This window comes from Hypanus sabinus, chromosome 12 (genome assembly GCF_030144855.1).
Source record: "Hypanus sabinus isolate sHypSab1 chromosome 12, sHypSab1.hap1, whole genome shotgun sequence".
NCBI lineage: Eukaryota > Metazoa > Chordata > Chondrichthyes > Myliobatiformes > Dasyatidae > Hypanus > Hypanus sabinus.
In genome coordinates, this window is record NC_082717.1 from 107,436,568 (window position 1) to 107,462,629 (window position 26,062).

The 26,062-nt window shown below is 44.9% G+C and overlaps 2 protein-coding genes across 10 annotated transcripts in view; both read right to left on the bottom strand.

Annotated features, from left to right (window-relative positions):
- The window catches only part of LOC132403272 (epithelial cell-transforming sequence 2 oncogene-like), a 120,030-nt gene extending 110,491 nt beyond the window's left edge, over positions 1–9,539 (bottom strand). The window contains exons 1-2 of one of the 6 annotated variants that reach the window (XM_059986694.1): positions 8,631–9,539; positions 1,999–2,281 (exon numbers count right to left, since the gene is read on the bottom strand). In XM_059986694.1, coding sequence (XP_059842677.1) covers positions 1,999–2,226 — 228 coding nt within the window. In that variant the 5' untranslated portion in view covers positions 2,227–2,281; positions 8,631–9,539. The other 5 variants (XM_059986695.1, XR_009515229.1, XR_009515230.1 and 2 more) reach the window with 5 other exon arrangements.
- Positions 9,540–9,637: 98 nt separating this feature from the next.
- ccdc28a (coiled-coil domain containing 28A) overlaps positions 9,638–26,062 on the bottom strand; it is a 48,891-nt gene continuing 32,466 nt past the window's right edge. For 3 of the 4 annotated variants that reach the window (XM_059986700.1, XM_059986699.1, XM_059986701.1), the window contains exons 4-6: positions 25,344–25,498; positions 17,505–17,527; positions 14,347–16,609 (exon numbers count right to left, since the gene is read on the bottom strand). In XM_059986700.1, the coding sequence (XP_059842683.1) occupies positions 16,555–16,609; positions 17,505–17,527; positions 25,344–25,498 (233 nt within the window). In that variant the 3' untranslated portion in view covers positions 14,347–16,554. Of the gene's footprint in view, positions 10,159–14,346; positions 16,610–17,504; positions 17,528–25,343; positions 25,499–26,062 lie in introns of those variants that run through there. The other variant, XR_009515231.1, reaches the window with a different exon arrangement.

Genomic DNA, 26,062 nt, shown 5'->3' on the forward strand with positions numbered 1-26,062 from the left:
TCCACCAAAGTGCATGACCATACACTTTTCAACATTGTATTTCATTTGCCACTTCTTTGCCCATAAGTCTTTCTCTACAGACTCTCTGTTTCCTCAACACTACCCATTCCTTCAACAATCTTTGCATCATCAGCAAATTTAGCCACAAATCCATTAATACTGTAGTCCAAATCACTGACATATATCGTAAAAAGTAACAGTCCCAACACCAACCCCTGTGGAACACCACTGGTAACCGGCAGCCAGCCAGAATAGGATCCCTTTATTCCCAATCTCTGTTTTCTGCCAACCAGCCAATTCTCCACCCACACTAGTACCTTCCCTGTAATTCCCTGTAGCTCTTATCTTGCTAAGCAGCCTCCCATGCAGCACCTTGTCAAAGACCTTCTGAAAATCCAAGTACACACATCTACTGCAACTCCTTTGTCTACCCTGCTTGAAATTTCCTCAAAGAATTGCAGTAGGTTTGTCAGGCAGGATTTCCTTTCAGGAAACCGTGCTGGCTTTGGCCTATCTTGTCATGTGCCTCCAGGTACTCTGTAATCTCATCCCGACACAAACCAGAGCACGTGGTGAAAACCCACACGGAAACAGGGAGAACAGACAAACTCCTTACTGGTGGTGTTGGAATTGAACTCCAATGACCCGAGTTGTAATACTGTTGCACTAACCGCTATGCTACGGTAGAGAGGTTATAGACTGATTGTATATACATACATAACGTGAAGCTTGGTAATGGTGGTGGGTTAGTGGGTGAAAGTGTATGTTTAACGGACATACACACACTCACACAAAGGAACTCAGTAGGGCTGACTCCATCCTTTGAGGAAACATCTCCTCCCCAATCTCCATCAGCACAGGTGTACTGTGTTCTTAATTCCCTGCTCTACTCACTTTACACTTATGACTGTGCGGCTAGGCACAGCCTCAGTGCCATATTCAAGTTTGCTGACGATACCATTGCCATTGGCCAAATCAAAGATGGTGATGAATCAGCATATAGGAGAGATTGAAAATCTGGCTGAATTGCCATTAAAAAGCAACGTCCATCATTGAAGACCCTCACCGCCCAGTCCATACACTCTTCTCACTACTGCCATCAGGTAGAAGGTACAGGAACCTCAAGAGTCATGCCTCCAGGTTCAAGAACAGTTGCTACCCCTCAGTCATCAGGCTCTTGAACAAAAGGGGATAACTACACTCATCTAAGGACTCTTGTCTTGTTATTTCATGCTCATTAATTATTATTTATTTATAACTGTATTTGCAGAGTTTGTTTTCCATCGATCCTGTTTACAGTTGCTGTTCTATAGATTTGCTAAGTATGCCACAGATAAAGAACCTCAGGGTCGTATGCGGTGAAATGTATGTATCTGATAATAAATTTCACTTTGACTTTGGCTTTTTCACATCCTTCCCATAACGAGGTGACTAGAACTGAACACAATACTCAAATGTGGTCCAACTAGGGTTTTATGGAACGATAACATTACCTCGTGGCTCTTTAACTAAATCCCCCAACTAATAAAGGCCAGCACACCATATACCTTCTTAACCACTCTATCAACTTGTGCTACAACTTTGATGATCTATGGCCATGGCTCCAAGATCCCACTGTTCCTCCACACTACCAAGAATCCTGCCGTTAACTCTGTACTTTTCCTTCACATTCGACCTTCCAGGGTGAATCATTTCACAATTTCCAGATGCTACTTCTCCAAACAGCTCTCTGCCCTGGTCAATGGCCTTTTGTCACCTACAGCAACCTTCTAAACACCACCAATCAATTAAATCCAAAGCTGAAAGAGTACCTGAAGTGAAATGGAAGAGAAAAGTATAAAAGGATATAGGAAAATATTACCAAAATTATACTATTTTTCCTGTGTTCCCTTTAAGATCAGATTCATTGATAAACTGAGGATACCTCTTATTGGCTGCACCAGCGGCCTGCTAGTGTATGTTGATTAGCTACCTTGTGTGTCATGTGCTACTATTCACCTGTTGGTTGGCTGCCTTGTGTATTATGGGCGTCCATGTGCTGAGCCTGGTTTGTTGGTTGAGGCTGGATGACTTTGGGTCAGATACTCTGCCTGGTAGATCCGGTTCTCTGGAGGTCTGGGATGGAGCCTGCTTCTCCCAATGTCTGAGGCTGCGTTGCAGAGTTTTCGATCTGATGAACACCATTGTGTTAACACCAGGCACCTTCTGAGAAGCTGAGCCTTCCATTGCCACCCCAAAGCTGCTGTCCTGAATCAAGGGCCTCTGTACTGGTACGTTTCACCTGAAAGGCAATTATCACCATTATTTTCAGATCAGAAGATCAGTCTGAGGCTAAACACACATTGCCTGTTATTGCCACAGGGTGATGAGTGTCCCCTACCACCACTACATACACATCACCTAGTGTCAGCTTGCACCAGTCTGGCCTTTCTGCTCTGACTTCTCTCATTAACAAGGCATTTTTGCCCAAAGAACTGCCGCTCACTCAGTGTTTTTTACTGCACCGTTCTTTACACAGGGTTTCCCAGCCTTTTTTATGCCATGGACCAACACCATTAAGCTTCTTGGCACTGTGCAGGTTGATGGGAGTAGGCAATTTAAGTGGTTTGGCACAGGCTTAAGGGGCTGTTTCTATGGTGTACTTTTCTGTGCTGTATGAACCTCTCGACCATGCTTTTATGCATTGAGTTGCTTCCACGTGAGTGGCTGATTAGATACTTGCATAAACGAGCAGGTGCAGAGATGTACATAATGAAGTGGCCAGTGAGTGTACATTGTGTTCCGTAAGGCTGATTTTCTATGTTTTGCGGTTTTTTGTTTGTTCTTTGTGCTGCATTGGATCCAGAGTAACAATCATTTTATTTCCCTTTACACTCGTGTACTGAAGAGTGACAATAAACAATCTTGAATCATGAATGTTGGATTAGGGTCTAAATCATCATTAAATTGTCGGTATAATTAGCTGTTGGTCTAGAAAATCTAGCTGTATTGATGCCAGAACCAACAACATTTGTGAGGTTCATTGATGCAAATGACTCCCTGATGAGCTCAATGTCTTTTATGCACAATTTGAAAGGGAGAACAAAACTACACCTGTGCAAATTCCTGCATTGTCTGGTGACCCTGTGATATCTGTCTTGGAGGCTGACATCAAGAGGCTGAACCCTCACGTCAGCCCTGATGGTGTTTCTAGGTAGGTGCCAACTGGATAGAGTGTCCAAAGATATCTTCAATCTCTCACTCTTGCAGTTGGACGTTCCCACCTGCTTCAAAAGGGTGACAATCACACCAGTGCCCAAGAAGAGCAGCATGAGCTGCCTCAATATCTATCACCCAGTGGAGATACCATCATCACCCATCTACTGTGTGAAGTGCTTTGAGAAGTAATCATGACTGGAATCAACTCCTGCCTAAGCAAGGACCTGGACCCACTGGGACAAAGTGCAGTGCAGGTAAACAATGAAGTGTAAGATCGTAACGAGATAGACTGAAAGCTCAAGAGTCCATCTTATCATTCAAGGGTTCGAGAGTTTGATAAAAGTTGGTAGAAGCTGTCCTTGAGCCTGGTGGTACATGCTTTTAGTCTTCTGTATTTTTGTTCCTCTACTGTGGGTTCTTTCTTACATACAGGTAGAGAGACTGTAATCTTGTTATGAACATCTAATAAAATGTTATAATCACAGCACTGCTTTGACTTCCAAAGATCCTTCTGAATAATATCACCTCCAGGTCCATCAATAACTCCATCGGGTGAGGGTTGCCTTGGTTTGAATGGCTGTGTCTGTGCTACTATCTCTCTGTGATTCTGAAGGGACTGGTTCATATTGAAAATATGGAGCATTTTCTGCCTTGCAGAATCAGATACAGGCTCAATCCCGCCCTCAGGTGCTGTCTGTGTGCAGTTTGTACATTCTCCCCGAAGACTATGAGTTGTCGTTTCTTCCAAAACATGTGTGGGTTGGTAGGCTGATTGGCCATTGTAAACTGCTCCCAATATGTAGTTGAATCTGAAGGGAGTTGATGAGAATATGGGGAGAATGTTATAAACTTTAGAGAAATTACAATGGAGATTTAGTAAAATACTCAAATCTAGAGCATCAATGTGCTGGAGGGACTCAGCAGATTGAGCAGCTTTGGGGGTAGAGGGAGAGAAATGGTCAGAGTTTCAGGTTGAGACCCTGAGTTCCTATAGCAGTGGTTGTTGATCCAGGTTCCAGTATCTGTCATCTCTTTGTGTCTCCATAGAATGTGGAAGCATACAGTACAGCAGAGGCCCTTCAGCCCACAATGCTGTGCCAGACTTTTAACCTACTCTAAGATCAATCTAACTCTTCCCTCTCACATTGCCCTCCATTTTTCAATCATCCACGTACCTAAGAGTTTCATAAATGCCCCTAATGTATCTGCCTCTCCTACCACCCCTGGCAGGGTGTTCTGTGCATCCACCACTCTCGGTGTAAAGAACTTACATCTGACACCCTCCTTATACTTTCCTACAATCACCTCAAAGTTCTGCTCCCTGGTAATAGCTATTTATGTCCTGGGGAACAGTCTTCAGCTACCCACTTGATCAATGCCTCTTATCATCTCTATCAAGTCACCTCTCATCCTCATTTGCTCCAAAGGGAAAAGCCTTAACTTGCTCATGCTATCCTTATAAGACACGCTCTCTAATCCAGGCAGTGTCCTGCTAAGTCTCATCTGCACCCTCTCTAAAGCTTCCACCTCCTTCCTATAATGAAAGACCAGAACTGATCACAATATTTCAAGTGTAGCCTGACCAGGATTTTAGAGAGCTGCAACATAACCTCGTGGCTCTTGAACTCAATCCCCTGACTAATAAAGGCTAACGTGCCACATGCCTGACACAGCCCTTCAGACCGAGAAGTCCATGGCAACCCTCAACTCACCCCTTGGTGGATTGATGAATATCCCTCAGTTCCTCCACACTGCTAAGAATCTTGCCAAAAACTCTATTTGTGGTACATATTGGTACCAGTGACACAGGTGGAAAGAGTGAGAAGGTCCTGAAAACAGAATACAGGGAGAAGCAGGACCTCAAGGCTAGTGATCTCAGGATTGCTGCCTGTGCCACGTGACAGTGAGGATAGGAATAGAATAAGGTGGCAGATAAATGCGTGGCTAAAGAATTAGAGCAGGGGGCAGGGATTCAGATTTCTGGATCATTGGGACCTCTTCTGGGGCAGGTGGGACCTGTACAAAAGGGATGGTTTGCACCTGAGTCTGAGGGGGACCAATATCGTTGCGGGCAGGTTTGCTAGAACTATTGGGAGTGGTGTAAACTAAAATGGCAAGGGGATGGGAATTGGTATGACAGAGCTGAGGATGAGCCAGCAGGTTTACAAGTAGATGATGGGTGCAATATGAATGTAAGGACAAGCCGATGATTGAGTTCAAATGCAGACAGAGCAATGAGTTAAATTGTACTAGAGAGGCAATATTCAAAAGGGCAAAGAATGCAGAACTGACGATGCTGTATTTAAATACACTTTGTACTCAGAGGAAGGTAGATGAACTCATGACGCAATTAGAGTTTGGGCAATATGACGTTATGGACATCACTGAGTTGTGGCTGAAAGAAGGTCATGATTGGAGCTTTATATCAAAGGATATACTTTGTAACTAAAGGACAGGCAGGAAGGCATAGGTGGTAGTGTGACTCTGTTGGTAAGAGATTTAATTACAGTACATCCTTATAAAGAGGTCAGAGGATGTCAAATCTTTGTGGGTGAGGCTGCAAAGGTAAAAAAAACATTTATGGGAATCATATATAGGCCTCCAAATTGTAGCCAAGATGTGGGATTGAGATTGCAAAGGGAGCTGGAAAGGGCATGTAATAAGAGTAATATAAGGGAATCCTGCTTAACCCCTTCTGTACCAGATGCAGAGATTCAGATCGATGGGTTTACTATACACTGTCAGGATAGATTGATAGGGTCTCTCAAAAGCAGAGGTGGAGGAGTATGCCTCATGATCAACTCTTCTTGGTGCACAAACATAAAACTTCAAACACTTCTATAGTTGTACCGTGGAGAGCATTCTGACAGGCTTCGTCACTGTCTGGTACGGAGGGGCTACTGCACAGGACCAAAAGAAGCTGCAGAAGGTTGTAAATCTAGTCAGCTCCATCTTGGGCACTAGCCTACAAAGTACCCAGGACACCTCAAGGGAGCGGTGTCTCAGAAAGGCAGCATCCATTATTAAAGACTTCCAGCACACAAGGCATGCCGTTTTCTCACTGTTACCATCAGAAGCCTGAAGACACACACTCAGTGATTCAGGAACAGCTTCTTCCCCTCTGCCATCTGATTCCTAAATGGACATTGGAGCTTTGGACACTACCTCACTTATTCTGTTTTTGCACATTTAAAAAAATCTATTCAATATATGTAATTGATTTACTTGTTTATTTATTATTATGTTTTATTATATTTATTTTCTCTCTCTCTCTCTCTCTCTCTCTCTCTGCAAGATTATGTATTGTATTGAACTGCTGCTGCTAAGTTAACAAATTTCACATCACATGCTGGTGGTGATAAAGCCGATTCTGTTTCTGATAATGTCAGGAATATAATGGGGGAAAATCAGGTTGGTGCTTTTTAGAGCAGCTTGTGCTTGAGCCTACTCGGGAAAAGGTTAGAGGGGGATACTTGTGGAGATGACAGCAGAAGTTTCTGGGAATACAGTATTTCACAAGGCGCAGGATTGCTATCTCCCACAGAAGAAGAAGTTCTTAAATGTCAAGGGTAGTAACGGGGGGACAAATAAATAGCAGGTGAACTCAGTAAGTACTTTGCATCAGTCTTCACTGTGGAAGACAGTCCACAGTCCAGAGGTCTGTGAGTGTCAGGGAGCAGCAGTGAGTGTCATTGCTATTACAAAGAACAAAAGCGCCAGGCAAACTCAAAGGTCTTAAGGTGGATAAGTCACCTGGGCCAGATGGACTACATCCTAGAGTCCTGAGGGAGGTTGCTGAAGAGATAATGGATGCATTGGTCATGATCTTTCAAGAATCACTTGACTCTGGCATGGTCCCAGAGGACTGGAAGACTCTTTAAGAAGGGAGGAAGGCAAAAGAGAGGAAATTATAGGCCAGTTAGCCTAACCTCAGTGGTTGGGAAAGTGTTGGAGTCAATTATTAAGTAAGGGGTTTCAGGGTACTTGAAGATAAAATAAGTGATAATAATAAATCTGTTAGAGATTTTTGAGGAAATAACAGGCAGGGTGGAGAAAGAAGAGGCAGCTTATCTAAGCTCATTTACTTAGGTTTTCACAAGGCATTTGATAAGACGCCACAGGAGGCTGTTTAACAAGATAAAATCTCATGACATTACAGGAAAGACACTGGCATGGATAGAGGAATGGCTGACAGGCAGGAGGCAGCTAGTAGGAATAAAGGGGGCTTTTCTGGTTGGCTGCCTGTGACTAGTGGTGTTCCTCAGGAGACAGTATTGGGACCGCTACTTTTCACATTGTTTGTCAATTACTTAGATAATGGAAAAGATGATTTTGTGGCAAGGTTTTGCGGCAAAGTTTTGTGGTGAAGATAGGTGGAGGGGTAGGTAGTGCTGATAAATCAGTGTGATTGCAGCAGGACTTAGACAAATTGGAAGAATGGGCAAAAAAGTGGCAGATGGAATACAGTGTTGGAAAATGTATAATGCACTTTGGTAAAAGGAGCAATAGTGCAGACTATTATTTAAATGGGGAGAAGGTTTAAACATCAGAGGTGCAGAGGACTGAGTCTCGTTCAAGACTCCCATAAGGTTAATTTACAGTTTGAGTCTGTGGTAAAGAAGGCAAATGCAATGTTGGCATTTATTTCAAGGAGAATAGAATATAAAAGTGAGGAGATAATGCTGAGCCTTTATAAGACACTAACCAGGCAGTACTTGGAGCACTGTTAAGTCTTGGACCCCATATCTCAGAAAGGATGTGTTGTTGTTGGACAGAGGAGGTTCACGAGGATGATTCTGGGAATGAAGGGGTTAACATACGAGGTGCGTTTGACAGCTCTGGGCCTGTAAGAATGAGTTGGGATCTGATTGAAACCCACTGAATGCTGAAAGGACTAGATAAATTGGATGTGGAGAGGATGTTTCCTATAGTGGGGGTATCCAGAACTAGAGGGCACAGCCTCAAAATTGAGGGGCAACCCTTTAGAACAGGGGTAAGGAGGATTTATTTTGGCCAGAGAATAGTGAATGCACTGCCGCAGATAGATGTGGAGGCCAAGTCCCAGGGTATATTTAAAGCGAAAATTGATAGTTTCCTGATTGGTCAGGACATTGACAAGGCAGGTATATGGGGTTGAGTGGAATCCAGGATCAGCCATAATGGAATGGTGGAGTGGACTTGATGGGCTGAATGGCCTGATTCTGCTCCTGTGCCTTATGATCTTATTCTGCCTTCATGTTGGATCTTCTCAAGTGATTCACTTCTCACTTTTCTGGGTTGAACGCCATCTGCCACTCCTCAGCCCATCTCGGGAGCATTCTCTCTTCCCCTCTCAGTGTGCCTCTCCTGTATAAAAGCTTCTGAAAGTATCTCAGCTCCCTTAACAACAAATTGAAGCAGAAAACTGAAGTTCTTAAATGGAGATTTCCTACCTTTTCTCTGGAACCTCTGTTCCCGCACTGTTCAAGCTGTTCAAGCATGCACAACTGAAACCATGGCAGCAGGATAAACATGAAACCCGGTTTGGCTGGTGTCCCTGCTGGTGAGATTCCTCAGCAGACTCTTGCATTAAAGTTCCTCTTCATTCACAGCACTACCAAACTTGCAAACAAATTCAAATATAAAGAAATAAACACTGCGAGTAATTTTCACTCTTTTTGTTAGTGATTTGGATTGCTTTACTCAAGAGAATTCATTCCTGACACTTGAGCACAAAGTTCTACATTTTAGCAGAGAGCTAGGGCTGTTCTATTTGGAGTGAAGGAGGATGAGAGGTGATTTGATGGAGGTACACTAAATAAGAGGCAGAGATAGAGAGGGCAGCCAGAGACTTTTACCCAGGACAGAAATGGTGACTACGAGGGAACATAATTTTAAGGAAAGTGTGGGGGGGGGGGGGATGTCAGAGGTAGGTGTTTTATTTATTATACAGAGTGCAATGGGTGCATGGAACACACTCCCAAGGGTGGTGGCGAAGACAGATACACTAGGGATTTTTAAGAAACTCTTAGAAAGGCACATGACAGAAAACTGGAGAGCTGTGCAGGAGAAAAGGGTTAGATTGATCTTGGAGTAGGTGAAAAGGTTGGCACAAACGTTGTGGGCTGAAGGGAATGTGTAGTGCTGCACTGTTTTACGTTCGATGTACTGAGATCCAATGAAAGGCTTTTGCTGTGTGTGCCATCCATGGGGATATTTTGCACTACTTATTTCTTTATATTTCTTATTCAAAGTTTCAAGGTACATACTGTAGAATATCAGAGTATGTATACAGTACACAACCTGGCATTCATCCTCTTCACAGAAGTCCACAAAACAAAGAACCCCAGAGAACGGAAATATCAAAGCCCCTCTCCCCCTCCCTTTGCACAAGCAGCAAAAGCTTCGACCCTCCCCTCCACCCCCACCCATGCCAGCAGAAGCGCTGACTCCTTCCCCCACTACGCGAGCAGCAGCAGAAACACAGAAGAGTCCATTGATCCCGAGTCCATCAAACTACAGTTCACAAACCAACACTTCAGTATCTCATACAAGCTCTCTCTCTCCAGCCAATGAGAGAGAAGTCGCTTCTGATATGAGAGTGGGAGACCAGCAACCTGCTACTCTGATGTTGCAATCTTCTGTGCTGCTTCTCTAAGCCCCTATCTCAAGACCGACAGGTACTCTCTCTCTCCAACAATCGCTTAAGCACAGGGGCCTTCCTCCAACAGCAACCGGTGATTAGCAAACACATTGCCTGCTGTCTTGGTGTCCCATTCTCGATGTTTCAGTCTCCCACGATGCCTCAGTTGGCAAAACCTGCGAAGGACCGACTGGACTTTCGATCCCCCAGTCCCAAGGGTGCATGCATTCCAGGCCATTCCTGGAGACAGCAAAGCACAGTTGATCTGAAAACCCACCACTTGCAAAGAACTGTAGTTTGACCTGTAGATCAGGGACTCCAACAGAATCACAACCACCCTGAAAAGAAAAGAAAGACAGACAAGAAGAGAAATCAGCTGTTTCACGGATGAAATAGAAGAGTTGCTAGGTGTGTAGAATCTGCTGGCACCACCTTTCCTCGCTCCTCCCACATCTATTGAAACTTAATTTAAAAAATATATTGTACTTTACTACTGCCACAAAACTACACATTTCACAACCCACAGTGCGTCAGTGATGATAAAGCAGATTCTGAAACGCAGGTTAATGGGTTTGCTTAGGCTGAAGGGTCCGTGTCTGTGTTGTGTGACTCCATGGCTTGAAGACTCCGAGCTGTAGTCAGCGCAGTACACAGTACACAGGATCTGCCACAACCCCAGCAGGATTAGAGAACACCATTAGCAATACAATGTCCGCATTAGTTAGAGTACTATCAGGAAAACCTGTTTCAATCTGTACTTGGTAGGGAACCACAACCTGTTCTGCTGTAAGTGACTCCATAATGTCAGTTTCTTAGGCAGTGTGGTGGTATAGATTAGTGATCACTTTACAGCGTCAGTGATCACCAATTGGGGTTTGATTCCTGTTGCTGTCTGGAAGGAGCTTGTATGTTTTGTCCGTGACCGTGTGGGTTTCCTCCTACATTCCAAAGATGTACAGTTGGTAGGTTAATATGTTGGCGCCAGAGGATGGTGCCACTTGCTAACTGCCCCCAGCACCCTCAGACTATGTTGGTTGATGACATTAAATGGTTCTTTCACTGTATGTTTCTGTGTTTGGGATATAAGTCAGTGGTAGAGCATTTGAAAGCAGGTCAAGTGGTCCCCAGTTCAAATCGGGGTGCCCCCTTGCTAACCATTATCAGATTCAATGGGCCAAGTGGCCTATTCAGCTCTTGTATCTTTAGGTAAATTGATTACTGTCCGGGGTTGGTTTACAGACTCGGGGTACCACATGAACGCAAGCTGTTGTTCAGGTTGTTTAAGGAGATTTGGGAAGCATATCAGTAAGCAAAAGGTAAAAGTCAAAAAGAAGAATTTCAGACAAGACAGATTACATTTAATGACTTTATTATGTAATATCATTGGATGAGCACAGGGATAGAGAGTGTGTACCATACATAGCGTGGGTACCGGTAAACACACCGTACACAGCGTGGGTACCGGTACACACACCGTACACAGCGTGGGTACCGGTACACAAACCGTACACAGCGTGGGTACCGGTACACACACCGTACACAGCGTGGGTACCGGTACACAAACCGTACACAGCGTGGGTACCGGTAAACACACCGTACACAGCGTGGGTACCGGTACACACACCGTACACAGCGTGGGTACCGGTAAACACACCGTACACAGCATGGGTACCGGTACACACACCGTACACAGCGTGGGTACCGGTAAACACACCGTACACAGCATGGGTACCGGTACACACACCGTACACAGCGTGGGTACCGGTACACACACCGTACACAGCGTGGGTACCGGTAAACACACCGTACACAGCGTGGGTACCGGTACACACACCGTACACAGCGTGGGTACCGGTAAACACACCGTACACAGCATGGGTACCGGTACACACACCGTACACAGCGTGGGTACCGGTAAACACACCGTACACAGCGTGGGTACCGGTACACACACCGTACACAGTGTGGGTACCGGTAAACACACCGTACACAGCGTGGGTACCGGTACACACACCGTACACAGCGTGGGTACCGGTACACACACCGTACACAGTGTGGGTACCGGTAAACACACCGTACACAGTGTGGGTACCGGTAAACACACCGTACACAGCGTGGGTACCGGTAAACACACCGTACACAGCGTGGGTACCGGTAAACACACCGTACACAGTGTGGGTACCGGTAAACACACCGTACACAGCGTGGGTACCGGTACACACACCGTACACAGCGTGGGTACCGGTACACACACCGTACACAGCGTGGGTACCGGTACACAAACCGTACACAGCGTGGGTACCGGTACACAAACCGTACACAGCGTGGGTACCGGTACACACACCGTACACAGCGTGGGTACCGGTACACAAACCGTACACAGCGTGGGTACCGGTACACACACCGTACACAGCGTGGGTACCGGTAAACACACCGTACATAGCATGGGTACCGGTACACAAACCGTACACAGCGTGGGTACCAGTACACACACCGTACACAGCGTGGGTACCGGTAAACACACCGTACACAGCGTGGGTACCGGTAAACACACCGTACACAGCGTGGGTACCGGTACACACACCGTACACAGCGTGGGTACCGGTAAACACACCGTACACAGCGTGGGTACCTGTAAACACACCGTACACAGCGTGGGTACCGGTAAACACACCGTACACAGCGTGGGTACCGGTAAACACACCGTACACAGCGTGGGTACCGGTAAACACACCGTACACAGCGTGGGTACCGGTAAACACACCGTACACAGCGTGGGTACCGGTACACAAACCGTACACAGCGTGGGTACCGGTAAACACACCGTACACAGCGTGGGTACCGGTAAACACACCGTACACAGCGTGGGTACCGGTAAACACACCGTACACAGCGTGGGTACCGGTAAACACACCGTACACAGTGTAGGTACCGGTACACACACCGTACACAGCGTGGGTACCAGTACACACACCATACACAGTGTGGGTACCGGTAAACACACCGTACACAGCGTGGGTACCGGTAAACACACCGTACACAGCGTGGGTACCGGTACACACACCATACACAGTGTGGGTACCGGTAAACACACCGTACACAGCGTGGGTACCGGTACACACACCGTACACAGCGTGGGTACCGGTAAACACACCGTACACAGCGTGGGTACCGGTAAACACACCGTACACAGTGTGGGTACCGGTAAACACACCGTACACAGCGTAGGTACCGGTACACACACCATACACAGCGTGGGTACTGTATACAACACCGTACATAGTGTGGGTACCGGTAAACACACCGTACACAGCGTGGGTACCGGTAAACACACCGTACACAGCGTGGGTACCAGTACACAAACCGTACACAGCGTGGGTACTGGTAAATACACCGTCCATTGTGTGGGTACTGTTAAATATGCTGTCCATAGTGTGGGTACTGTTAAATATGCTGTCCATTGTGTGGGTACTGGTAAATATGCTGTCCATAGTGTGGGTACTGTTAAATATGCTGTCCATAGTGTGGGTACTGGTAAATACACCGTCCATTGTGTGGGTACTGTTAAATATGCTGTCCATTGTGTGGGTACTGGTAAATATGCTGTCCATTGTGTGGGTACTGTTAAATATGCTGTCCATAGTGTGGGTACTGGTAAATACACCGTCCATTGTGTGGGTACTGTTAAATATGCTGTCCATTGTGTGGGTACTGGTAAATATGCTGTCCATTGTGTGGGTACTGTTAAATATGCTGTCCATAGTGTGGGTACTGGTAAATACACCGTCCATTGTGTGGGTACTGTTAAATATGCTGTCCATTGTGTGGGTACTGGTAAATATGCTGTCCATTGTGTGGGTACTGTTAAATATGCTGTCCATAGTGTGGGTACTGGTAAATACACCGTCCATTGTGTGGGTACTGTTAAATATGCTGTCCATTGTGTGGGTACTGGTAAATATGCTGTCCATTGTGTGGGTACTGTTAAATATGCTGTCCATAGTGTGGGTACTGGTAAATACACCGTCCATTGTGTGGGTACTGTTAAATATGCTGTCCATAGTGTGGGTACTGTTAAATATGCTGTCCATTGTGTGGGTACTGGTAAATATGCTGTCCATAGTGTGGGTACTGTTAAATATGCTGTCCATAGTGTGGGTACTGGTAAATACACCGTCCATTGTGTGGGTACTGTTAAATATGCTGTCCATTGTGTGGGTACTGGTAAATATGCTGTCCATTGTGTGGGTACTGTTAAATATGCTGTCCATAGTGTGGGTACTGGTAAATACACCGTCCATTGTGTGGGTACTGTTAAATATGCTGTCCATTGTGTGGGTACTGGTAAATATGCTGTCCATTGTGTGGGTACTGTTAAATATGCTGTCCATAGTGTGGGTACTGGTAAATACACCGTCCATTGTGTGGGTACTGTTAAATATGCTGTCCATTGTGTGGGTACTGGTAAATATGCTGTCCATTGTGTGGGTACTGTTAAATATGCTGTCCATAGTGTGGGTACTGGTAAATACACCGTCCATTGTGTGGGTACTGTTAAATATGCTGTCCATTGTGTGGGTACTGGTAAATATGCTGTCCATTGTGTGGGTACTGTTAAATATGCTGTCCATAGTGTGGGTACTGGTAAATACACCGTCCATTGTGTGGGTACTGTTAAATATGGTGTCCATAGTGTGGGTACTGGTAAAATATACCATACACAGAGTGGGTACTGGTATACACACCGTACATAGCTGCATACTTTTATCCAGTAAATCACTACCAGCTCTTCCACCATGGGAGATTAACTGTACAACAGTGATGCAATTTTAAAAAATCAGTCCTCTGGCTTTTGGCTTGAAGGGACAGAACCTCTCACTGGTCTGTCGAAACAAAGGATAAAAAGCCAAGATACCAGATGACCACTGTCTTCTATTTCACCTGAGCTGGTCTTAACCAGACCACATTCTCCATGCTAAAGACAATTAAAACTGGTACATAATACCAATTGGCATATCAGTGCAGACAGCCGTAGACATATGCTCCCATTCTGTGTATGTAATGGGTAGACTGGGAGTATTCTGCATTGCACTAATATTGAGTGTAAACACAAGGGCACTGCCAACTGTGTATGATAAAGCTTGAATTATACTACAACAGCCACAGGAAGTCTGCAACTGGGCCCTCTTCTACCAACCCCCTTCACTACTAAAGAGCTGTGATAACAGGGCTCAACAAGCAGCCAACTCGCTCAGGGCACCAGACACCTGTATCACCAGTTACTGGGTGGGTCACACAGTCCCTGACCCAGGTAGGTGCAGAGTGCGGACAAAACTGAAAGCCTGAGATATGGATCCTCCCACCACCTACCCCGACTTTGGATACCCATCCAGAGGGTTTAACCACCACAGGTCCTGACAAAGACTCTCAGCCCAAAACGTCATCCTCCCCTTCTTCCCACTTTCTTACTATGGTCTCTGCCCCCTTCCCTTCCAGTCCCGATGAAAGGTCTTGGCCCACACCATTGACCGTTTATTCCCCTCCACAAATACTGCCTGACTTGCTGAGTTCCTCCAGTATTTTGTGCATCTTGCTTAAGTACCCACTATTGTCTGGGTTGGTCTCACTTCAAGTAGAGGACAGCAGAATTTGTCACCCCATCTCTCTCACTGAAATAGCAGCCATTCATGTCATCTACAGTAAATTGACTGACAATGTGGTTTAGGGGATTAATATATCAGTCAAAATCAAATAATGAAGCAGAATTGAATTGTGCTCCTATATCTTATACTTGGTTAGATAACTGGCCAACAGATTGTGGTGAAGGTCAGAGAACCATTCTCATTACTGGTAACAGGGCCAGAGTGTGTTTCCCTACTCACCTGCACTCACCCTGTCTGCCTCTTTCTCTTGACTCCGATTCAGACCAGAGCATCTCTCTCGGGGCAAGCACTCTGAGAACTATAGGCAACAAAGCACAAGGTTATCGAGCAGTGAGCCCCAGTCTCTGTTCCCATCCTCCTCCAGTCCGAACTGTCAGAAACAGAGCAGCGACCCTGAGGCCGTCACTCTTCACCTGGCAGTAGGCTAGGTGCTTGGGCCTGATGGGCTGAAGGGACTGGGGGTAAGGTGACGGGAGGGAGGTAGATGGACATGTGACAGAAACAGGAGCCTGCAGCTTCTCAATCTCACCCCCAGTGAGAGTCCAGAGTCAGGTTTTTCACTCAACACAAAATACCACGAGGTGATTACACTTTTAATTTCCTTTGAGATGGAGATGGCGTTCTCACAGGCAGTGAGGTTGAGAAGCTACAGGCTCCTGTTTCTGTCAGATGCTGTCCTTCTGCCTCCCTCCCATCACCTTTCCGCCAGTCCCTTCCATAAAACAACCTTGACCCATCAGTTTCCGTTGAGCTCTGACACGCAGTCAGGATGCAAGCTGTTAGAACCATTTGCTCAGCACCCTGGCACCCTTTCAACAGAAACATGGACAAATAACATTGCCAGGAACACATTCCTCCAAGACCAGCCACTGTGGAGAGCAAAGCGCTGAAGTCCAGCACAACACGGATGGTGGTAAATGATGGGTGCAGCAGACTCTTTTGGGAATTTCCAACACTAGGCAGCTCAGAGGACAGAGGATATAATAATAGCACACCATGCCACTGCTTTATGAAGTACAACTGTCCATTGGTATTTGTGCGACGCTGATTTTGTGGGCCCCGCTTCCTTCTTCAGGAGGTGGACGCTCTTGGGACGTCTTGATTTTCGGCCAGGTTCAATTTCTGACTGGTACACATGATGGATTAAGGGTGAACAACAAACAGCGTACATGCTTCTTACTCCTTCCCTCCCTGCCTTTTTAAAGCTTGTCCTGACCTTTGTCGTGGGGAGAAGAAACCGATAATGCTTTTGGTAGAAACCCTGATCAATACTGTGTAGACCACCCCAGCAATCTCCAACAAACTCAATTAACCCTAACCTAATCACGGTACAATTTACAATCACCAATTAACCAGCCTGTTTCCATGCTGTATAAGTCCATGACCTTAACTGACCTTTAATTACAGAGATTTCAAGTTTTATAGTGCTTAGATATATCTTAAATTCAACAAAGAAGAACACTTCCTCTGTGTTCTTATCTCTGAACACAACCTTGAGCCATTCAGCACATCTACATGGAGTGCTGTCGCAGGAAAGCAGCATCCATCATCAGGGACTCCCACCACCCAGGTCGTGCTCTCTTCTCACTGTGCCACCAGGAAGAAGATACAGGAGCCTCAGGACTCACACCACCAGGTTCAGGAACAGTTATTACCACTCTGCCATTAGGGTCTTGAACCAGAATGGATAACTTCACTTGCCCCATCAATGAAATGTTCCCACAACCTATGGACTCACTTTCAAGGGCTCTTAAGCTCATGTTTTTGATATTATTTATTTATTTATTTATTTGTTTATTGTTATAAGTTTTTTCTCATTTTGAATTTGCACACTGGTTGCCCGGCCTGTTGGGTTCAGTCTTTCAATGATTCCGATATGTTTCTTGGATTTACTGAGCACGTCCACAAGAAAATGAGTCTAAAGATAGTACAGTATATGTACTCCAGTAATAAACCCACTCTGAACTTCGTTTACTACTGTCACCAGGGAGTTCCAAGAAATTTAACCAGATGAAGGATACATCGAAGAGCTCAACTCCTCCAACTGTAAAAGAGAACAAATGCCTGATTACAAGAGATGAATTAAAAGGCTCTTTTGCACAATTCATGATACAATAAATATCTCACTAACAGCTGTAAATCATTTAGTGGCTGGTAAGGCACTCAAATGGCACTTGATGGCTCTGGGCCTGCACTCAATGGGAGTTCAGAATCTCATTGAAACCGAATGAATATGGAAAGGTCTGGATAGAGTGGGTGCAGAGACAATGTTTTCTATATTGGGAGATAACAGGACCAGAAGGCACAGCCTCAGAATGCAAGGATGTCCTCTTAGAACAGAGATGTGGACGAATTTCTTTAGCCAGAAGGTGGTGAATCTGTGGAATTCATTGCCACAGATGGTTATGGAAGGTAAGTCATTGGGTATTTTTAAAGAAGAGGTTGATAGGTTTGAGATTAGTAGAGGCATCCAGGTTACAGTGAGAATTCTGCTCCTGTGTCTTATGATCTTAACGTAAGGACCACATGGCCTTCTCCTGTGCTTAACTCACATTGAGAATGAGAACATTCTGCATGATACAGCATGGTAGCGTAGCGGTTAGCATCATGTTCAGGATTCAATTCCCGCCACTGTCTGTAAAGAGTTTGTACGTTCTCCTCATGACCGTTTGGGTTTCCTCTGTGTGCTCCAGCTCCCTCCACATCCCAAAGGCACAAGAGTTAAGGTTAGTGAGTTGTGCGCATGCTATGTCGGAGCTGGAAGCATGGCAACACTTGTGGGTTGCACCAGCAAATCCTCGCTGATTTTATTCGATACAAATGGTGCATTTTGCTGTATGTTTCAATGTACATGAAGCAAGTAAAGCTATTTTGTAAGTTCTTAACTTCAACTTCAGCTCCTGACTGACAAGGTCAAGGAACTGTGCTGGATGTTCTTAGGACCAGCCAGCAAGCAGAATATTTCATAAATAAGTCTTTTACTGAGGTGGTCACATCCGGAGTACAGGCTTCAGATAGTAGATGGTTGACAGGAGAAGCAAGGGGAGTAAGCAGTCAGTGCAGGGTTTCCCTGTGGTCCTGGTACTGCTTGGGGAATAATCCATCAGGGCACAGCAGCAAGAACCAGGCCTGTGGCACAGATGCTCAGCAGGGAAGGGTAAAGTCAGGCAGAGCAATAGTGATAGGAGACCTGATAGGGGCACAGACATCCAATTTTTTGGCTGTGAAAGAAAAGCCAAGGTGGTGTGTTGCCTCCCAGGAGCTAGGGTTCAGGATATTTCAGAGCGACAGCAGAAGTTTCTCAAGAGGGAGGATGAGCAGCCACAGGTTGCAGTGCGCACTGGCACCACTGACGTAGGTAGAAAGGGGTAAGAGGTTCTGTGCAGCGAGTGTAGGAATTTAGGGGACTAAAGAGCTGTACCTCCAAGGCAGTAATTTCTGGATTACTCCCAGTACAACAAGCTAGGCAGTGATCATAATATTATAGAATTCTCTTTCCAGTTTGAGAAGAAGATAAAGTCAGTATTACAGTGGAGTAAAGGGAAATACAGAGGCATGAGAGAGATGGCCAAAATTAATTGGTAGGGGAGACAAGCAGGGATGATGGCAGAACAGCAATGGCTGGAGTTTCTGGGAGCAATTTGGAAGGCACAGGATAGATACATCCCAAAGATGAAAAAGCATTCTGAAGGGAGGATGACGCAACTGTGGCTGACAGGGTAAGTCAAAGCCAGCACAAAAGCAAAATAAAGGATATATAATATAGCAAAAAATAATAGTAAGTTGGAGAACTGTGAAGCTTTTGAAAAGTAACAGCAGGCAACTAAAAAGCCATAAGGGAAGAAAAGATGAAATATACAGCTAAGCTAGCTAATAATATAAGAGGATACCAAAAGTCTTTTTGATATATAAAGTGTAAATGAGAGGTGAGACTGGTGGAAAATTATACTGGAGAGATAATAATGGGAGAGAAAGAAATGAAGGATGAACTTAATAAGTATTTTGTGTCAGTTTTCACTATGGAAGAGATTAGCAGTATGCCAGAAATTCAAGAGTGCCAGGGGGCAGAAGAGGGTGTAGTTGCTACTTACTAAGGAGAAGGTGCTTGGGAAGCTGAATGGTCAGAAAGTAGATAAGTCACCTGGACCAGATGGACTACACCCCAGGATTCTGAAAGAGGTTGCTGAAGAGATTGTGGAGGCATTAGTAATTACCTTTCAAGAATCACTAGATTTTGGAGTTGTTCCAGAGAACTGGAAATTACAGGTATTATTCTACTCTTTAAGAACAGAGGGAGGTGGAATAGCAGAGTAAGCCAGTTAGCATACTTAAGTGGTTGGGAAGACGGTGGAGTCCATTATTAAGGATGAGGTTTTGGGACACTTGAAGGCACATAGTAAAGTACGCCAAAGTTAACATGGTTTTCTAAAAGGGAAATCTTGTTTGACTAATTTGTTGGAATTATTTGAGGAAATAACAAGTAGGATAGACAAAGGAGAGTCAATGGATGTTGTTTACTTGTGTATTCAGAAGGCCTCTGACAAGATGTTGCACATGAGGCTGTTTAACAAGAGCCCATGGTATTACAGGAAAGATACTAGCATGGATAGAATATTGCCTGATTAGCAGGAGACAAAGAATGGGGAGAAAAAAAGGGCCTACTCTGGTTGGCTGCTAGTGATAGTGGTGTTCTGCAAGGATCTGTGTTGGGTCCGCTTCTTTTCACATTAAGGTCAACAATTTGGATGGCGGAATTGATGGCTTTGTGGCTTGCAGACAGTACAAAGATAGTTGGGGGGGAATAAGTAGTATTGAGGAAGCAGGGAGTCTGCAGAAGGACAAATTGAGAAAATGGGCAAAGAAGTGGCAGTTGGAATATAGTGTAGTGAAGTGTATGCTCATGCACTTTGGTAGAAGAAATGGTGTGGATTATTTTCTAAATAAGGAGAAAATTCAAAAATCAGAAGTACAAAGGGACTTGGGAGTCCTTGTGCAGGATGTGATGCTCAGGCTTTATAAAGTATTGTTCAGATTTCACGAAGAATTGTGAGCAGTTTTAGGTCCGTTTTCTAAAATAAAGATGTACTCACATTGGAAAGGGTTCAGAGGATGTTCACCAGAATGCTGGGAATTAAGGGTTAACACACAAGGAGTATTCGATGGCTCTGGGGCATAACTTACTGGAATTTAGAAGAATGGGGGGGAGGGATCTCATTGAAACCTATTGAGTATTGACAGACCTAGACAGAGTGGATGTGGAGAGAATGTTTCCTCTAGTTGCAGTCTAGGACCAGAGCGCACAGGCTCAGAATAGAGAGAACAGAGTTGAAAAAGAATTTCTTTAGGCAGAGGGCAGTGAATCTGTGGAATTAATATGTTTAAAACCAAGGTTGATTGGTTTTTGGTAAGTCAACGCATCAAAGGTTATGGGGAGAAAGCAGGAGAATGGGGTTGAAATGGATAATAAATCAGCCATGATGGACGGGCAGAGCAGACTTGATGAGTCAAAAGGCTTAATCGTGTCTTATGGTCTTAATATGAGCAAAAATACGAGTCCCTTCACTATGCAAGAGTGCCTATGGCAGTTCTCAGTGTTGACAGGAATGAGATGTATCAAGACAATAGTCAACACATTACACAGAATTGTGATTAGTCATTATAATCATAGCTTAAATGTGAGCAGTGATGCACGGCTGTGATTTATTATTCAGTCTTTGTGCCCTGACCTCAATAAATCATAGTGGGGGTTAAGGCAAACATTAGTGTGCATGACTGTAACTGTTTTCTATAAGTGATGAAGCTTGTTCATTTGGATTTACAGCACCAGCACAATCTCTTGTGTTTACCACCTAACTCCTTTTCCACTCGGGGTCTGAGGGACAAAGAACCAGCAGACGGGTGATGCAAGGCGCTGACTATCTGACCCGGACACTAATTTCAAAAAGTTTCTACTAGCCACATGGAAGTAGCCGTTGCCATGGACAGTGAATTCTTCAATTCATTGCTGTAGGGTGTATCAAATCAGTGGCTACTAGCTCATAGTAAACCCAGCATGGAATCACCTGAAGGCAAAGTCCAGACAAGGATGTGGAAGTGGCATCACAGGTATCCATGGTGGTGAGGAAGGCCTTCAGTTTGCTCAATCTGCAAAATCTCTTGTGTTTTAGCATGCTGGCCATCATAGAGGCATAGAGCACTACAGTACAGAAACAGGCCCTTTGGCACATCTAGTCCATGCTAAATTATTATTCTGCCTCGTCCCGTCATTACGCACCCAGACCACAGCCCTCCATACACTCCTATCCATGTACCTATCCAAAGTTCTCTTAAATGTTGAAATCAAACCCACATCCACTACTTCCATTGACAGCTCGTTGCCCGCCCTCAGTGTGAAGAAGCTGCCCCTTCAGGTTCCCTTAAACATTTCACCTTTCACCCTTAATCAATGACTTTTATTTCTCGTCTCACCCAACCTCAGTAGAAGAGTCTGCTTACATTTACCTTACCCTATCTATATTAATTTTGTATAGTTCTATCAAATCTTCCTTTATTCTTCTAAACTCCAGGGAATAATGTCCGAAGCTATTTAACCTTTGCCTATAACTCAGGTTTTCAAGTCACAGCAACATCCTTGTAAATTTTCCTCCGTCAGGACACCCAGCATAGAAGTTGGAATTTAACAGCTGTGCAGTAACTTGGTGAAGTTCCACCCAGGGAATCTTGTTCAGTATTAGCTACCCTGTTATAAGAACAAATTCTATTAAGTTGCAAACTACAAGTAAGATTTATGAGAACTTGGCCAGGACTTGAGGACCTGAGTTATAGGGCGAAGTCAGCTGTTTTTATTGTAGAGACTGAAGGGGGACTATGGTTGGTTGTCCATCATATCAAACAGTGATAGGAGACCTGCACAGGAGGGTTTTTGACGTTGAAAAGCCATTGCATTGGGGCAGTTCCACTCTTACCAACCTCAGAAATCCAAGTCCAGTGGTACAGATAGTTGACGCAACTGGAATCATCCTCGGTTACAGTGGATGTCCATGACTTCTTCTGTGCTTTGTCATACCCTTCGCTCTTCACAAATGTCTTTTTGGCCATTGAATCTCCCTGCTGATCTCTTCTGCCAAGTCTGCCAGACCTGACTCCACATGCACGAACAGGCACGTTCCTGCCTCTTCAGAGTAAGAGATCTGCCACCTGGTTTAGCCAGACTGTCGAAGCGGTGTACCAGGGTGTGGCTGCTGTCCCATGCAAACAGCTACTTGGAGCCACAGGTGAGAGCCGAGTGTCCAGTAGGGACCAAAGATGAGCTGTCCCAGAATGGATATGATAAGCACCTTCACTAGATGTGCTACCCCTCCCTGGACACCCCATACACCATAGAGGTATATTAAGGCACAAGGAACATAGAAAGAGTGAATGCACACAGTCTTTTTCACAGGGAAAGGGAATCAAAGACTAGAGACATTGGTTTAAAGAGGAGGGGGTGAGGTTTAACAAGTACCCAATGAGCAATTTCTTCATGCAGAAAATGATGTCAATGTGGAATCAGCTCTCAGAGCAATTGCTTGAATAGGTACAATAACAGTAATAAGGCCATGAGCAGAATTAGGCCACTTGGTCCATCGACTCTGCTCCCCTGTTCCAACATGGCCAATTTATTGTCCCTCTCAACCCCATTTTCCTGCCTTCTCCCCATAACATTTGACACCCTGACTCATCAAGAACCACTGCTTTAAATATACTTAATGGCTTGGCCTGCACAGGTCTGTGGCAATGAATTCCATAGATTCAACACGGATGTGCCCTCTGGTCCTAGATCTCCCACTTTTGGAAACATCCCCTCCACATCCACAGTCTCAGCCTTTGGATATTCAATAGGTTTCAATGAGATCCCCCTCCCCAGATCTTCTGGGTTACAATATGTATACGCCCAGATCCATGAAATGTTCCTCATATGTTAATTTTCCACTCCTGGGAACATTTTTGTGAACCTCATCTGGACCCTCTCCAATGCGAGAACTCTTTTTTTAGATATAGGGCCCAAAAGCATTTTGGACATGTATACTTATAAGAAAAGTTTAGAGGGATGTGGTCAAATATGGGAAATTAGGACTAGCATGGACGAGCTGGGCTGACAGACCTGCTTCTGTATTGTGCAACTCTGTGACTCTCTTATGGGTGATTGCTGCTTTTCAGGAACTAATCAGGGTTTTATAATAGCAGAGTTTATTTTATTTACTTATTTAGAGATACAGCCCTTCCAGCCCAATGAACCTGCGCCACCCAATTACACCAATGGGACCAATTAAACTACTAACATGGACGCTTTTGAGATGTGGGAGCAAACTGAAGCACCTGGTCAAAATCCATGTGGCCACAGAGAGAACATACAAATTCCTTATTGACAGTGGTGGAATTGAACCTGGGTCATTGGTGCTGTAATAGTGTTACGCTAACTGCTACGCACCCCCCCCCCCCACTCCAATGGGCAGCATAGCGAATCAGATATCTCACAGTTCTGGTCAGGATCTCTGGCAATAGGACCTGGAGAGATCGTTTCCTTTATACCTGCTCCAAGGGAATTGAGGTCAGTTGACACAATTCCACTGCTATATTGACTGCACAATGAGCACATGGTCCCTGTCCTTTTGGACATTTTGCATCAAGTGCTTTAGAGTGCCACTCCGCTATTTCATCATGGCTGATCCCAGATCCCATTCAACCACATACAACTGCCCTCTCACATATCCTTAGTATAGGAAGGATGTGGAAGCTTTAGAGAGGGTGGAGTGGAGTTTTACCGGATGCTGTCTGGATTGAAGAACACTAGCTTTTGAGGATAGGTTGAGTAAGCTATGGCTCTTCTCTTTGGAGAGGAGGATGAGGAGTGAGTTGATAGAGGTGTGTAAGATGATAAGTGGCATAGATGAAGTGGACAGCCAGAGACTTTTCCCATGGCAGAAATGGCGAAAGTAAGGAGGCATAACCTTATGGCAATTGGAGGATAGTATAAAGGAGATGTCAGAGGTAGGTTTTCTTACACAGTGAGTAGAACACACTGCCAGAGGTGATGGTAGAGGCAGATACATAAGGGGCATTTAAGAAAAATTTACATAGGCACATGGATAATAGAAAAATGGAGGGCTGTATAGGAGGGAAACATTAGATTAAAATCAGTTAAAATTGGTACAACATCATGGGCTGAAGAGCTTGTACTGAGCTGTAAAGTTCTGGAAATTTTTTGGCACATTAGCCTTCAAAAATCAAAACATTGAGTTGAATAGTTGGCATGTTATATTGAAGTTGTATAAGATGTTGTTGAGGTCAAATCTGGAGTACTGTGTGCAGTTCTGATCACCTAACTATGGACTTTATTCCCTGGAGTGTAGGGGAAGGAGGGGAGATTTGATAGTGGTATACAAAATTATGAGAGGTATAGATAGAGTAAATGCAAGCAGGCTTTTTCCATTGATGTTAGGTGAGTCTAGAACTAGAGGTCATGGGTTAAGGATGAAATATTTAAGGGGAACACATGGGGAAACGTCTTCACTCAGAGGATGGTGAGCATGTGGAACCAGCTGCCAGCGGAGGTGATGGATGCAGGTTCGATTTCAACATTGAAGAGGAATTTGGATAGGTACATGGATAGGAGGGGGATGGAGCGCTATAGTTCTGGTACAGGACAATGGGACTAGGCAGATTAATGGCTCAGCATGACTGCATGGGCCGAAGGACCTGTTTTTGTGCTGTAGTGCTCTATGATTCTATAATGCTCTCTGTACAATACTTCTTAGCCCTTTCCTCCCAATCCTCGGCTACCAAACTCATTGGTGCTGGCCGCTCACACCGGGACTTACATTAGTCAGTAGTTTGTCCAGGTTCACATCCACAGCTATGTTCCCATGTTCATCCCCTGGTTCTTCAAGGTCACTGTAGAGGTCAAAGTGTAGGCGTGCCAACTTCTCCTGCATCTCACGCACGTGTTCCATCTGCTCAATGGAACACTCATTGCCTGTAATGACAAGAGAAAATAAATCTGCATCTCTATAAAGCAAAGAGGATGAAGTAGAAACACAGAAGCACTGGCAATGTGTGGGACACTGGGAGACCGGAGGAGTAATTTCTTCCTTAAGGAATGAGAACAGGTTGAGCTCAAGAGCCACAAGATAATGTTGCAGCTCTCTAAAACTCTGGCTAAACCACACTTGAATACTGTGTTCAGTTCTGACTGTCTCATTACTAGGAGGATGTAGAAACTTTGGAGAGGGTGCAGGGGAGACATACCAGGATGAGTGCCTGGATTACAGTGCATGTCTTCTGAGGATTGGTTGAGTGAACTAGGGCTTTCTCTTTGGAAAGAAGGAGGATGAGATGTGACTTAATGAAGGTGTGCAAGATGATAAGAGGCATAGATCAAGTGAACAGCCAGCGACTTTACCCCAGGCAGCAAGAGCTAATACCAAGAGGGCAAGATTTTAAGGTGATTGAAGGAAAGTAAGGGGGATGTCAGAGGTAAGTTCTTTACACTGAGAGTGGTGGATGCATAGAACATAGTGGTGGTAGAGGCAGATCCATT